General features: G+C 32.0%; 1 protein-coding gene across 2 annotated transcripts in view; it reads left to right on the top strand.

The window, feature by feature from the left end:
* The window catches only part of LOC117109295 (sodium/potassium/calcium exchanger 3-like), a 14,093-nt gene extending 1,724 nt beyond the window's left edge, over window positions 1–12,369 (top strand). For both annotated transcript variants that reach the window (XM_033251568.1, XM_033251575.1), the window contains exons 3-10: window positions 1,291–1,506; window positions 2,669–2,752; window positions 5,529–5,632; window positions 6,003–6,103; window positions 7,374–7,678; window positions 8,132–8,368; window positions 10,255–10,356; window positions 11,024–12,369. In XM_033251568.1, coding sequence (XP_033107459.1) covers window positions 1,291–1,506; window positions 2,669–2,752; window positions 5,529–5,632; window positions 6,003–6,103; window positions 7,374–7,678; window positions 8,132–8,368; window positions 10,255–10,356; window positions 11,024–11,349 — 1,475 coding nt within the window. In that variant the 3' untranslated portion in view covers window positions 11,350–12,369. The remainder of the gene's footprint in view (window positions 1–1,290; window positions 1,507–2,668; window positions 2,753–5,528; window positions 5,633–6,002; window positions 6,104–7,373; window positions 7,679–8,131; window positions 8,369–10,254; window positions 10,357–11,023) is intronic.
* The last annotated feature ends 2,495 nt before the right edge of the window (window positions 12,370–14,864 follow it).

Genomic DNA, 14,864 nt, shown 5'->3' with positions numbered 1-14,864 from the left:
GAAAACACAGTCACTTTATCGAAGCTGATGGCGGAAGCTGTGCACTCTTTTTCAGGCACTAGGTCTACAAGGAAGATATACTGTATATGTTTTCAGTCCTTAGTACCTGTATATTTTTTTTATATACAATACAAGCCAATCGTTGAGAAAGCTCAATTAATATACAAACTGGTTAGTCTCAATAGGTCAACAACTATTATTATAATCCTTAACCCTGAATGACTTAAAAGGATTTAATTATGGGTGCCACTATTGAATACTGTTGTATTATTTTCTTTATGGATTGCCATCTCAAGCGTGTCTTTACAGACTTTTGAAAATTCAATATAACATGGATATCATTTTACAACTTATAGGCCTGCTGAACACTATGCAAGTTAGTCAATTAAATAGTAAATGTTTATTTCTTTTAAGATGGTTGACAATCCTGTTCAACTGTAGAAGCAATCCTACCATCATCTTTTTATAATACAAGATAACAGTGGCCAATATTGTTTCATCTTCCATCTGAAATTTAAAACCTCCATTTTGCTCACAATATGCATTTATATATAACTTATACATTTCCAAGTATACTTATATTATACTAATTTCATCAGTGTTGTTCAGTTAATTTTATTTAATCAAAAATTGAAACCCTACTTAATGCCATATAATGTTTTCTATGCTTGTAGTTTGAAGGTCTTTTCATATATTTTCGTTTCTCATTTTGTCTTAAAATAATTAATCTGCCTTAGCAGCTTGATTATGACTACAGACCATATAGGGTGATTATATAAATGGTGAGGTGTAATGTTCCTGTTACATAGACACCCAGCCAAGTAAAGAAATATCAGTAACCACCCGAATGTATTTAGAATAGTGTGAATGCATTTTCGCTATTCAAACATCGTTGAGATTGGAAAGACTCTTGTATCGTAGTCGAATGACAGAATAAACATAAAGTTAATTCACCCATACAGTAGTCCAGTGGCATCTAGGAGACTTTAAAATGCTGTTAGTGGGGTAGTGCTGATGTGGGGTGCGAAGGTGAAGTGGGAGGGCTTGATGATAGTGTTGGGGTTCTAGCTCACAAAAAAACTTGAGCATAATTTTTTTGCTTCGAACATTTTTAATAGGGTGTGGAACTAGTGGGGCACCAGTTTTTTTAGTAGGTGGACTTTTGCTTCAAATGTTTTTAATGGGGTGGGGAGCTAAAGGAGCACAAGTTTTTTTATAGGGTGATTGTGCGAGACATTTTTTGATTATATAAGTGCAGGTTTTTCATTTTCATTTTCTTTTTAAAATTAGGTGAGAGCTTTGCATTCAGACGTCTCCTTGAAGATCCTAATGACGATGATAACTGTACAGACCGAGGCATTAGTAGCTTTCCAACGTTATTCACAAATGAGCAGCGATTAAACGGTGCAATCATCATTAACATTTTAATTGCAACCTATCTGTGTGGGGTTATTGGATATATATGTTCAGCTTACTTTGTTCCCTCCCTGGAAGTGATCAGTGAAAGTAAGAAAAATTTGAAATATATTTATATATTAATTAAATTAATTATGCTGTGTACAAATATAATAATGATAATGGCAAGTGTAATCGTATAAGGGGCGCATGTCCATCTCAGAGAGCTGTTGTGATGCCATATATGAACGTAATTGAAGCCTGCTATCTCAAAACTACTAAAATGATGCAAGTAATTAGCATAAATGTGGCAGTGTTGTATACTCTAGTACAGAGACTGAAGCCGTAATTCTTTTATTCATACCTTTGGCAATAGTAGAGTTGATTCTAATAAATGGTTCATCATCAGAAAGTTCATTATGTGGAGAATGTGGTTATGTTTGGTCACTGATGCTGGGTTTGGCATGCCAAGCCCTAAATTAAGGTTACTCAGACTTGGAGATAAGCCAGGCTTGAGTTAAGCCCAGCTTATGTTAAGCCCGGCTTTGCCGGGCGTTCATACTAGTGGGATTAGCCAAGCTAGAATTTGCATAATAGTGAACCGTAACCAGGAAACCTGTTTCAAAACATTGCTCGCGAAACGTACGCTCACTCACAGCGTACGTAATTGAATGCTGATTGGTCATTTTATCCCCCAAAGTCAATGCAAAAGACCCCCGCAACGATTAAAGCCAGGCTTAGAAAAGTTAAACACGGTGGCACGCCAGGCCTAGTTACTATAGGAACACAACCCGGCTTGAGAAAAGCCACCTAGTTCAAACTGGCAGGTGGATAAACCCGGTGAGTTGAGCCGGGTTTATCCACCTAGTCTGAACTAGGCCTAATAGTAACAGTAGCACTCAGAGGCAGTGTGATTCAGAATTGTGTAAAAGCATAAAAGCATATGTAACAGTGGTAAAATGTCAGCCTACCAATCAAAAGATCTGGGGTTGGATTCTGACCTTGAGCACTTGTTGTGGGCACATTATTCATGTTGTCACTCCAACCAAGAGTATATAATGAGTGCCTGGGCGGTTTGAATACCAATGAGCTTAAAAGCGTTATCATTCCTCTGCAAAACTTTTGATTTTGTCATCCTTTAAATGGTAATTCATTATTTCTATAATTGAATTTGTATACAGTACACATTTAAGGAAATATGTTTTTTTGGAAATTATCGTAGTCTATAATTCTAATACTTCTTGTGTTTTGTTTTTTTTGGTTTTTTTTTAAGGACTTGGGCTACAACCTGATGTTGCTGGTGCAACATTTATGGCCGCTGGTAGTTCTGCCCCAGAATTCTTTTCAGCTGTTATTGGTAAAGTATCTTCTTTGCTATCTTCTTTGCGCTTAAACTATATTACAAATTGTTTCAAATATGATATCACAATTCAACACAATGACGCTATGAGTTATTCTCTTACCTTTCATTTTTTTTTAATCACACATTAGGCAAGACTTTTTTAATTTCTTGTTTCACATACTTATTTCTTTAAAGATCTTCAGAGGAGGGCAGAATAAAAATCAAAATAAAATTTTGTTTTCTTATTTAGCAAATAGTTTTGCCAAAAACGGAGGAGAAAACAAAAATAAAATTTTATTGGTGAATATAAAAATAGGATGGTTAAATGCTTCAAATTTATATAATTTGGAAGAAATATACATATCTTATTTTTAGAGATTTCAAGGCAGCGGTGGGCGTATTAAAAATATAGAAAAAGTTTCATTTTTTCTGAATTTCAACATTTTCGTAGCGGCTGGTGCGCTAATTGGCCAAAAATAAAATTTTTTGTTTTTTCGCCAAAAAGGAAATACTTAGGGGAAAAAATTCATTGTAATTGCACAAAACATCACAGGACAAAAGCTTGGCATGTTGCCTCCAAAACTCAACATCTTGCTTTGTGTCTGTTCACATTTACCTGTAGTACTGTAGGTATCAACAGTACATTATACACATAGAATTATACTTTCTACCCAAGACTTGTATAATGTTAACATGATTGTAGATTTAATTAAAACCAGGCCTAATGATCATGCCAGAAAAAAAAACATGGGGAATGTGATGTTGTGGGAATGGGGTAATGATAGAGAGACGATACCGTGAAGGTGAATCATACAGTATTATAATAACCTATACATGTTTTGTGTTTGTAGGGCTATATTTTGTAAGGGAGCCTCATCCATGGTCCCTGATTGTTAGTGTTGGTTTACCTGTCAATAAGAGTAATAGGCCACTACAAACTGATTGTTGTAAAATTGCATACACTTTATCAGTGCATTAGCAGTAAATGTCTTTCATGAAACTCAAAGCATAGAGACCATGTATTATGTGCTATACAAGTCTCTAACCATTACCATTACCAAACTGAAAAAGGTCAGAGGGAAAATATATCATGTTTGAGGAACGGTAAAATTAAAATAAATATACATACTGTAGGACAGTTAGTTATTAAATTTTCCACTGTACCAAATTTAAATTTATATAACCACAAGTGAAATTCTGTCACCCATGAAAATGAAACTCTAAAGATGGGATAAGATCAAATTTTGCTATCAACACAACTGATGCCATACATAAAATTGCACTTTCAATATGCTAAATTGTACAAACATTCACCATAACACATTCCATATATAAAATAAATATAAAACATCATCTTCTGCTAACAGTGCATTTACATATCTAGAAACAACTTTCTGTGGATTGTTGAGTTTAATGTGAGATTACAGTATTTGTGGAGGTTCACTCTATCCTCCTCCCCCCCCCCCCCGACATCCAGTAACATACCTGTTATAATCAGTTTTAGAATTCTAAAGGGACCTACTTTACACAATGTAGGTGACCTTAAAGGCAAATGTAAACATTAATTGATTATTGTTTTCAACAACGATTGAAATTTGATCACTATATTATACATTACCTGACCTCTTCCTATCAAATGACTAAAGTTCATATTTATATGAGCTCCCTTCAACACCTGTCTCTTATACACATCTAGATGGGTATAAGAGACAGATTAAATCTAGTGTGTTTTTGTTTAAATGGTCCCCACGTATACACCCCACTCCTCACAGCAAATTTAAGAAAATTCATTAACAACCAGAACTTCCCATAGTGGTTTTCCTGAGTGAATTTTAAGTGCAATTAAATTATATATTTTTGATGTTGAATATTAACCTTATTTTAGTCCTATTTAAATCATGTTAATGAGATTTATTAATGTAAATTGTTGATGTTTTTCCCCCTAAATATTGGTGTTTGTCTTGTATTTTGAATGTTTTTATATTTTCTTTTACTACAAATTGTCTCATCACTATACAGGCCTATGTTCGATTGCAATAAAGTTTAATTCGAATTTGAATAACTTGGGATCATTGGTGTCTCACTACATTTGAAGTAAATATAGCTGCTCTTTCTTTCACTCATTTTCAACATTGGATAGTTTATTTCTGGTATTCAAAATTATAAATTTGTAGTAACTTCAACTGGAAACTTCGATTTATTGNAGAACATTTTTTTATTTTAACATGAATATTTCAACCTGACCTCAGGTCCTCCTCAGCATGACTGTTTAACATTATGTGAAAGTTGGCACAATAATATCTAAATGGCAACTGGTCAGACTTCTGACTTAATTATAATATCAAAAGGTATCATCAAGCCTATAAACAAGTTGATATAAACCAAAGTGAAATAATTATAGTGAATAAACAGCAGGTGGCTCTATGGCAAGTTATAATAATAATTATCTCATTTTTGTTTATCAAGAAATGTAACTCGAAAACAACATACAAAGTGAATGGCTATGGACTAAAATTTCACATCAATTATAGTCATGTGAACCTTATTTATAAACAAATATTATACTTTCAGTACATTGATCTCTGGTCCAACCCCTTTTTTTTCCCATCGCTTTATTACCCTCAGACCCCCTTCATTTTTCAGTCCCTATTCACAACTCTCCTCCTCCAATCACATTTTACCTAGTTGGTTATTCCCTGGACTTTTATATCGGGGACTATTTTTCTTACATTATTAATATTATTATTATATCAATTTTAATTACCTGAAATTTCTTTTTCACTTTTGTTAGGCACCTTCATAAGTGAAGACGACACCGGATTGAGTGCTGTTGTTGGATCTGCAGCCTTCAACGTCTTCATCATTATCGCTCTTGTATCATTTTTTAGTGGAAGGGTGAGTTTTTAGATTTATTTATTTTATAATCTATCGAATATTTATTTAACTTTTGTTTTATTAATTCATCTGTAATTTTTAAATCCAGGAAATATAATAAAATGAATTACAGTATATAATTTGGGAAATGCCTACAATTTTTAATTAAACGATTGGATCATGTTATTAATTTCCAATAAGATACAGATTATTTAATTATCACTCACTATATTTATTATTGTTTTTATTTATATGAACTGAAATAATTTTAAAAACTCTTTTGATATGTTTGTGATACAGATTATTTAATTATCACTATATTCATTATTGTTTTTATTTATATGAACTGAAATAATTTTAAAAACTCTTTTGATATGTTTGTATTGTTTAGGTTGTACATCTGACTTGGTGGCCACTGATTAGAGATTGCATTTGTTACGTCATTGGTATATTACTACTGGTCTTTGTTATGTATGATTCGATCATCGTATGGTAATTTGAGTTTTTAATTATGCAAGTGATTCAAATTTAGCCATTGCTTTTCAAGTAAGCTCTGATACTCAAACAATAATATTTATCTAGACTTACTAGGTGTCTGTAAAAAAACCTCTTTAACATAATGAGAACTAATCTGTATTGGTAGCTTTTCCACTGTTGCGGGAAAAGCCATAATATTATATGATACAAATAATAAAATCAAGTTTATTTCACTTGCAACATGGATAACGCGATACATTAATCAATAAAAGTCGGTAAAGCCAACAAGGGTTGCTGAGTGGGCATATGCTCAGGGTATGTGTTAATACTACAAAACAAAATACACAGACACATACAGTAAAGCTAATATTAATTAAAGTACTATACTGTATAGGCCTATATATCCCTGTGGTCTAATGGGTATGATACTTGTCTTGCAGGTACGAATCCCACCATTTTGATTCTTTTTTCATTCAACTGAGTAAAGGAACTTTTCGTTGAAGGGCTATGATAGGATTATAACATCTTATTCTTTTTTTTTAATCTCCAAAAAAAAGACAAAGTACAATACAGCACAAAGTAAAATAAATTAAATGAGTTGGCAAGAACACAAAAAGTAACAACTATAACGCAAAGTATGTGAACCTCACTCATCCAGTTTAATATAATACAATTATTATAAATAATATAGGTGAATTATAATAAAATATAGCAAAATTAACAACATACAGAAAGCAATTATCTAATTATTTAAATATCAAATTAATTATCTTGTTCCTATTGAAGTACTGTTATTATTATTTATCTATATCTTTCTGTATATATATATATATATATATATATATATACTTGTATGTATATATATATATATATATGTATATATATGTATGTATATGTATATATATATGTATATATGTGTATATAAATGTATATATATATACATGTGTGTATATATGTGTATATGTATATATATATATATGTATGTATATGTATGTATGTGTATATATGTATATATACATATATGTATATATAAACGTTGTTTCCCTACCAATATTCAGTGGGGATTCCCAAAAATGTAAGGGTTAACCATTGCCTACCTGGTGAAATGGACGGTTCTGAGTCCATATGGCCCCGCAAATAAATACTTGAGATTAGATTCCCCGACATAAAATTGTTGGTGTTCGTAACTCTCTGGTTTTTAATTAATTCATGAAATACCGTAAAGAAGATTTGTTGTTAACCTCACAAGTTATATTTCCATACTACTAAATTTATTTCTTTGCAGGTGGGAAGGTTTGATTTTGGCCTTAATGTACATAGCCTACATCGTTTTAATGTATTTCAATCCAGTATTATCTCATAAGGCAAGTCAGTGGTCAGAAAAACGAAAAAAAAAAGATGATGAATCAAACCTTATCGTTGAGGATACACAAGCACAAATTGGGTACGGTACAAGCGAAAATGGGACTCTTTCCAATAGCAATGATACAAGTCTACCATACAATCCACCAGTGGCAGACCACTCAACAAGTTTTAGTTTACCAGTTGGATCAAATGGAATTACTACCTCAAGGAAAAGAAATGATTCTGGTTTGTGCTTCTCTTCTCAAGTGATCTATTTTTAGAAATTATGTAAATGATTTATGTATGAAATGTAATATAATGTAAATAAGTATGTATAGACTTACGGTATATAATAGTAACTTTGGTGTGGAGAAACACATTCATGGGTGATAATCGACGATGATAATAAATATTTGATCAAAAGTGTATGTCCACATCAGGATTTGAACCCAAGACCTTATGTAAATTTAGAAAATTAAAGCATTTATTTATTAAATTATTTTAAATGGTAAACTTCGAAAATAGAACAGTTTCATATGATTGTGAACATATGATTTGATTTTTATATCCTAAGTTATTTTTTAAATGATTTTATTATTTTATATGATTATATATATATTAACAATTTTATTAATTTGATCATGGTTGATGAACACAGTTATTAAATGTTTTCATCTTCTTAAATGTCTTTTCTAACAGAGATCAGCGAACATCCTGAAAGACTGGATAAAAGAGTGGTGCTGTCACCTCCATCTGGAACATTGTCTTGTCTTTTGTGGGTTCTTGGGTTCCCTGCTATACTTCTGATTTACTTCACAATACCTGATTGTCGGAGAAAAGGCTGTTGGAGGGAGTGTTATTTACTAACGTTTGCGCTGTCCACTGTCTGGCTAGCCTTCACATCCTATGCTCTATATTGGATGATTGTGGTTATAGGTGAGTACATTACTGGAAGAAAACACATATGGCATCTTTAACATTGTCAGCATCAGCTTCAGGGTTTAGAAATATGTTCAGCCGTTTCTTGTGCTGTTGTTTGGTGAAGTATCTGTGTTTTGTCTATTATTACGCCATGTTCCCCATCATGTACAAAACTTTTCAAATGCTTTCTACACAAAGAACGTCCAAAGAAATATCAATCAACCATCATTCTCTTCATTCTGCCATCCATTGAAAAAAGCACTGTTTTATAATTTACTTTTTTTGATATTCATATATCAAAAACTAATTACCTATTCTAAAAGGTGTGACATACTGTATGAATATCTCTCCAAAATTTGACACGGCAATTTTTAATCTAGTTTTTGGTTTTTTATTTAAACATCATCAGGTATAATACATATTATGCAGAGACAAACTATCTAGTACAATTTACCAGACATCCTACTTAATATGCATGTTATTTAAGCTTGGCTTGTTTACATGAATAGCATTGCTTTTTAATTAGTATTACAAATTCAAATTCTTTATTCAATCTATACAATCAGTAACAGCCGAAGCTGAATTGCAGCATTGTATTTACAAGCTTTCCTACCAAATGTAATACAATTTAAAATACTCATAAAAATAAGACCATTACTGGAAAAAAATTACAAGAATCATAATAATAAACATAATAATAATAATAATAATAATAATAATAATAATAAATAATAATAATAATAAATAATAATAATAATAATAATAATAATAATAATAAGTAATAATAATAAATATGACACGTAAAGAGATATATTCTCATTTTATTGCAGGTATACTTAATGAATAATAGGCTACATTGTAAACGGTAGTAAAAAAAACCGTGTTTGAATCCCGGTTGATTATCACCACTACAATTATTATTATTATTATTATTATTATTATTATTATTATTATTATTATTATTATTATTATTAAAATAATCAATGAATCATGATTGTATACTATATTGATGTTTAGATCAATTTCCTACCCAGGTGGAAACAGGATGTGGTACTAACATATGACAAGTAAATTAAAGTCCAATTCCCAGCAAAATTTCACTAAAAAAAGATTTTTTTTTAAAGAAAAAAATGCACATGCATTACTCTAATTATTATAAACCATGGGAAAATACTGGCATAAATTTTAGTTTTACGCGAAAGGAATAAAAAATGAGAAATAGAAACTATTTCTCATAGGAGATTTACCATTTTCTCGACGACTTCTTTGTTACTAGGCAAATTCAGATGTTGTAGATCTCATCCGCTGGAATAATCTTTCTTTTATGTATAATTTATACAGTCAATAAAGTGCACCCTCACTAATGAGATTAGTTTTTTTACTTCGCATCTTGCACACTGCGGTCGATAGAGTAGTCCTGAGATATGTTTGTTTAATTGTCAAAATCTTGGTCAGAATAATTTTTTTTAAATAATATATCAACTGATTGAAAAATATCCTCTGTTTCTTGAAAAATATTCCTATTAGGAAATAGTTTGGTCCATTTCGGGGTGTTTTTAATGAGGTTTTTGGGTGGTTTTAATTGAGGGAGGGGGTGGTTCCCTTTTTGTTTTTCTCATACATCCCAGCTGTTGTATGCATAATTATCGATAGATTTTTAAAGCCAAGTTATATCAATTTCATCAATCAAATGTAATTAATATACAAGAACAAATTAAAACTGTTCGTCTGAAATTGATTATCATTGTCATATCATCTCATCTGCCAAAGAGAAACCATTTCAGTATTTGTGTGTTTACTTACTCTGGATGATTGAGTACAATCAATCAGTCATTGGATTTATGCACATTCACAAATATATCAATTGCAAAATTTATACTAATATATCCCATTGTTTTCAGGTTACACATTAAATATCCCAGATACTGTAATGGGAATTACCTTCCTTGCTGCGGGTACCAGTGTTCCAGATGCCATTGCAAGTGTACTTGTAGCAAGAGATGGTAAGTAGAATACTCTAAGATGTGTTTTTCCCCACCTGCACACCACCTCAATGAAAACCGCCACGTACTTCATTCTTCGGGCCAACACTACTGAAAAATGGCATTTGCCGCCCCAGCAGCGACAGCCAACAAAGCTCTAAACAAGTAAAGGGGCGTAGGCTGGTTTTAGACTGGGAGTGTGAAACCGCCTGAGGGGGTAAATCCATATTCCAATGAAAAATTCATAGTCATATTTAGTATTTTAACTCACTTAGTGAACCTAATTTGCCATCATGGGGAAGTGCATCTGCGCCCCTCTCATCCCTAGCCTATGCCGATGCAAGTATAAAATCAATCAGATTAGAAAAAGGTTAAAATTCCAGTGATAAGTTAGGGAACATGCTCTTGTCCCAACCAATAGCCCCCCCCCCCACCCCCCACCCCCCCAAAAAAATATCCTAAATCCACCACTGCCGCTCTACCTCAACCACTGCTCACCCTCTGATACCTCAGCCTCCTAAACTCCACCTCAACTTCTGTTTAAATTCTACTACACCTCAACAACTGCATATACTGTACTCTTCAATCACTCACGCTAAACAGCATCCTTTACTCTGCATCAAAATATTAATACTTCAATTAATTTCATCATGATGATAATTATTATATATTATTGATCATTTTACAGGATTTGGTGATATGGCAATTTCAAACATTATAGGCAGTAACATCTTCGAGATCTTCGTCTGCCTTGGTTTTCTGTGGTTCCTAAAAGCTGTCATTGACGAGCCAACAGTAATTGCCAGTGATGGATTAACTTTTACAGCATTAGCATTATTATTTACCGTAGCGTTTATCATACTCCTCATTCATTTTAACGGTTGGAAGTTAGATGGCTTGATGGGAATTATTTGCACCCTGACTTATTCGATATTTATCGTCATTGCTATTTTAAGGGAATTGGGAATTATCGGCGACGTGGAATTACCGGAATATTGTCCTGGACCGGAATAATCTTTAAAGTGATAATTCTTATAATATTGGTATTTAGCGAGTTATATACATATACAGATAATATCCATTGTCAATACAGTATATATAAACAATGATGTTGACAGATTGATATTTAAGCAACCAAATATATATAGTTGTTTTTCACCGAAGCAGGATAAACACATCATCAACAAAAAAAGCTTATCCGAGGCTTAGATGCTGTATCTTGACGAAGGTGGGCGTTGCGTTACATTTTATTTTCAAGAACAATCTGCTCAGTCTACCACTGACAATCAACAGTTAGTCGTGTAACGTCAGCGTTCACACGGAGCAGAGATATGTTTGTCGGCTGCAGTGTGGCAGGCCTGATAGTATACTATCCTATTTGGGTTTCCTTTCCACTCTTTGTTAATTAATTAGCATTTGACTTTCTGTTACTTTCTGTTACCTCTGATCAACATTTTGATGCGTAAGCTTTGTTTCCATAAAATTGCTATACTCTATTGCCAACAGCTTTTGACGACGCCGGTTATATTCGGTTGAATTGAGGAGCAATGGCATCAAGGACAGCTATGCAATGTAACAATCGCATTTAAATCATGTAACGATAGTGTAGCAATTATATGGAAGCCAGGTTGACCACACATATCATTTAACTATGCAAAGATTGCATGGAAATATTTGTTTACAAAATTCTTTTATTGCCACTGTACTATCTCTGACACCAAACAATATCACTTATATACTTGTTGGATACGACTGTGACTACCGTGGAGATTGCGTAAAGGCCTGTTTATACTTCAACGATAACGATAACGTTAAAAAAACTAAAAAGCAATTGTTCATATAGAAAATAAAAGAAATAAGAGAAGTTTTTACACTAGAACAATTCAATACCGATTTATTAGTTATGTGATAACAACATATTTTGACAAATCAAATCAGATGACGTCATAACCATGAAAAAACATTAAAATTGTAGTATTAGCAACGATTTTATCGTTTTTCCATGGTTATAACGTCATCTGATTTGAGTTGTTAAAATAATTTGTTATCGTACACACGATAAATCGTTATCGAATCGTCCTAGTGTAAAAAATTCTTATTTCTTTTATTTTCTATATGAACAATCACTTTTTAGTTTAGTTTTTTTATCGTTATCGTTATCGTTCAAGTATAAACAAGCCTTTACAGTGGCACTTACAGTAGTGACAAGGAATGAACAAAAAGTATAGAATGGCAAGCTGTCCAACTATCCTTATTTTGCATGCACAAAATGAAACGAAAAATGCAGGACTACCACAAGATAGCGGACACCCTATTAAAATCTGAATAGTGTTTAAGGTCTAGCACGCATTTGATATGAACAACTTTTAAGTTATATCATTTCTATCGAAGGACAACCTCTAGTTTGTGGTTGTACCCTTCAGGATAGGATTGTGATTCAGGGAAACACTGACAGTTTGACCTCTTGCCATTACTCTTTGGACTGACTAGTGCCCCAGTCATTATAATATCTGTTGACTGCACTTGGAGTTTATACCATTACATAATTACCATAAGTATTGCTATAGTACTGGATAAACTAGATAGAAATATACAATGATTGAATTTATGGTGAATCCAAGACAGAGATTAATAGACAGCTGAATCTGTAGGCCTGTCGTATTGTCATTTAAATCAGTGGATACAGCGTGAGAAGGTAAACTGCTGGTATGACTGGACCAGCATACTAAAAAATGAACTGTCTGCATTAACATTTGGAGAAACCTTCAACACTTCAATTATTATTGAATTACTTTTTAATAAGAAAATCCATAAATTCTCTGCTAAAAATCCATAAACTCTCTGCCCAATTATGGAAAGGTATTTTTTGTTCTAATTTCCAAATGCAAGCTAACCCAGCAAACAAAATGTTAATATAACTTGCAAAATTGTGGTAAATGTTGTAGGTTATATCAGAAAATTGTATTAACACAACATTGCAGTACAGGAAAGTAAATATTACAAGTTGATACCTATAAAAGATACACATTAAGAATATTGAATTGTATTCTGGGCACAACACATTGTAACTGTCGCAGTGGCATATCCAGCCAGATTTTTCAGAAGTGGTGCTGAACAGAAGTGTGACACCCGCTGAATTTTTTTGCGTAAGGCCCAAAACTAGGGACAAAGCATATCATTGGCTATCAATACACAATAATCGGTTGTTAACCATTTAATTCCATAAATTTAACTATTATTTTTTTTTGTTTACATTTAAACAGAAGGGGGGGGGGGGTGGTGGTGCTTATTCAATGTCAGCACCCCTCTACCTAATTATACCACTGTGTCTAGATGTAAATTAGATTATGTGTGCTGCATTACGACCAATCAAATGTTAGATTGCTAAGGATGTTTTAGTAATGAAGCGTAAAGATATATGTTTTTGCATGCTGACTATGTTGGACAAAAATAACATCATTATTTAACTGTTGATAATATAGCCAATGTAAATATGTTATTATTAAAATACATATGGTCTGTTATGAAATTATTAGAAATTTGCATACAATATTTTGTTCAGTACCATATGGTCAGAGACATCTGAGTGTTGGATTTTAAACATTCTGTACTGTAGTGTAAGTTATAACTATCAAATAAAGTGTCATACTGCTGAAGCTTTAAATTATAGAAATACTACTATTATTATTATTATTATTATTATTATTGTATATTATTATTATTACTGTTTTATTATTGACTTCAGTAAAATAACAGTTTTAATGATTGTGTATTTTAATGCATAAACAAATACCAAAAATAGGCGTGTCAGGTTTGTGGAATAATTTGTTTAATTTGTTCCTTTGTATACCAAAGCTGGATTATATTTTATACTGTAGCTAATTACAGAAATGTTTTATTTTATAATATATATATATATATATATATATATATATATATATATATATATATACACTCTGTCTCTTATACACATCTAGATGTGTATAAGAGACAGACCATGAACATATCAAAGCATTAAAATGGTAGTTTTCCAGTGTGGCCATCTTTGCTATAATATACACAAGACAAACCTTTGTATGATGGTTTATTTTATTTTTAACTTGCATAATTTTTATTTCATTAAAAATAACTGGCTTATTTAAAGATATACCATCTGTGTAATCATAAATGTCAAAATGTTTAATTCATAAAATTTGAACATTTGATGCATATTCTTTGAATAGCTGCTTTAATTGGCTGCATCTACATCAGATATTCAGCACAGTGCAATCCTGGATGAAAAGCCAAAGAGACAAAGTGCTTGCAAAACAGATGAAAATGAAGTTTGAAAAGATTTTCATAGTGAAAGGCCTGTAAATCTGAAAAGGCTTCCATTGGAAGTTGTTTTAAATTAGCTTTTTAATTTATTTTCTGAGGTTTTTCCAGATTTTATTACAGGCATCGGCCTGAATTAAAATTTTTAAATATATATTTTATATTTTTAAATATAAATGGACCAGTTGCGAACAAAATTCTGTATAAAATTGGTA

Source organism: Anneissia japonica, unplaced genomic scaffold, assembly GCF_011630105.1.
Source record: "Anneissia japonica isolate Jap-2015-1 unplaced genomic scaffold, ASM1163010v1 scaffold26_len2425191_cov177, whole genome shotgun sequence".
NCBI lineage: Eukaryota > Metazoa > Echinodermata > Crinoidea > Comatulida > Comatulidae > Anneissia > Anneissia japonica.
The sequence above is the reverse complement of the archived record's forward strand: the minus strand, read 5'-3'. Positions and strand labels throughout refer to the sequence as shown.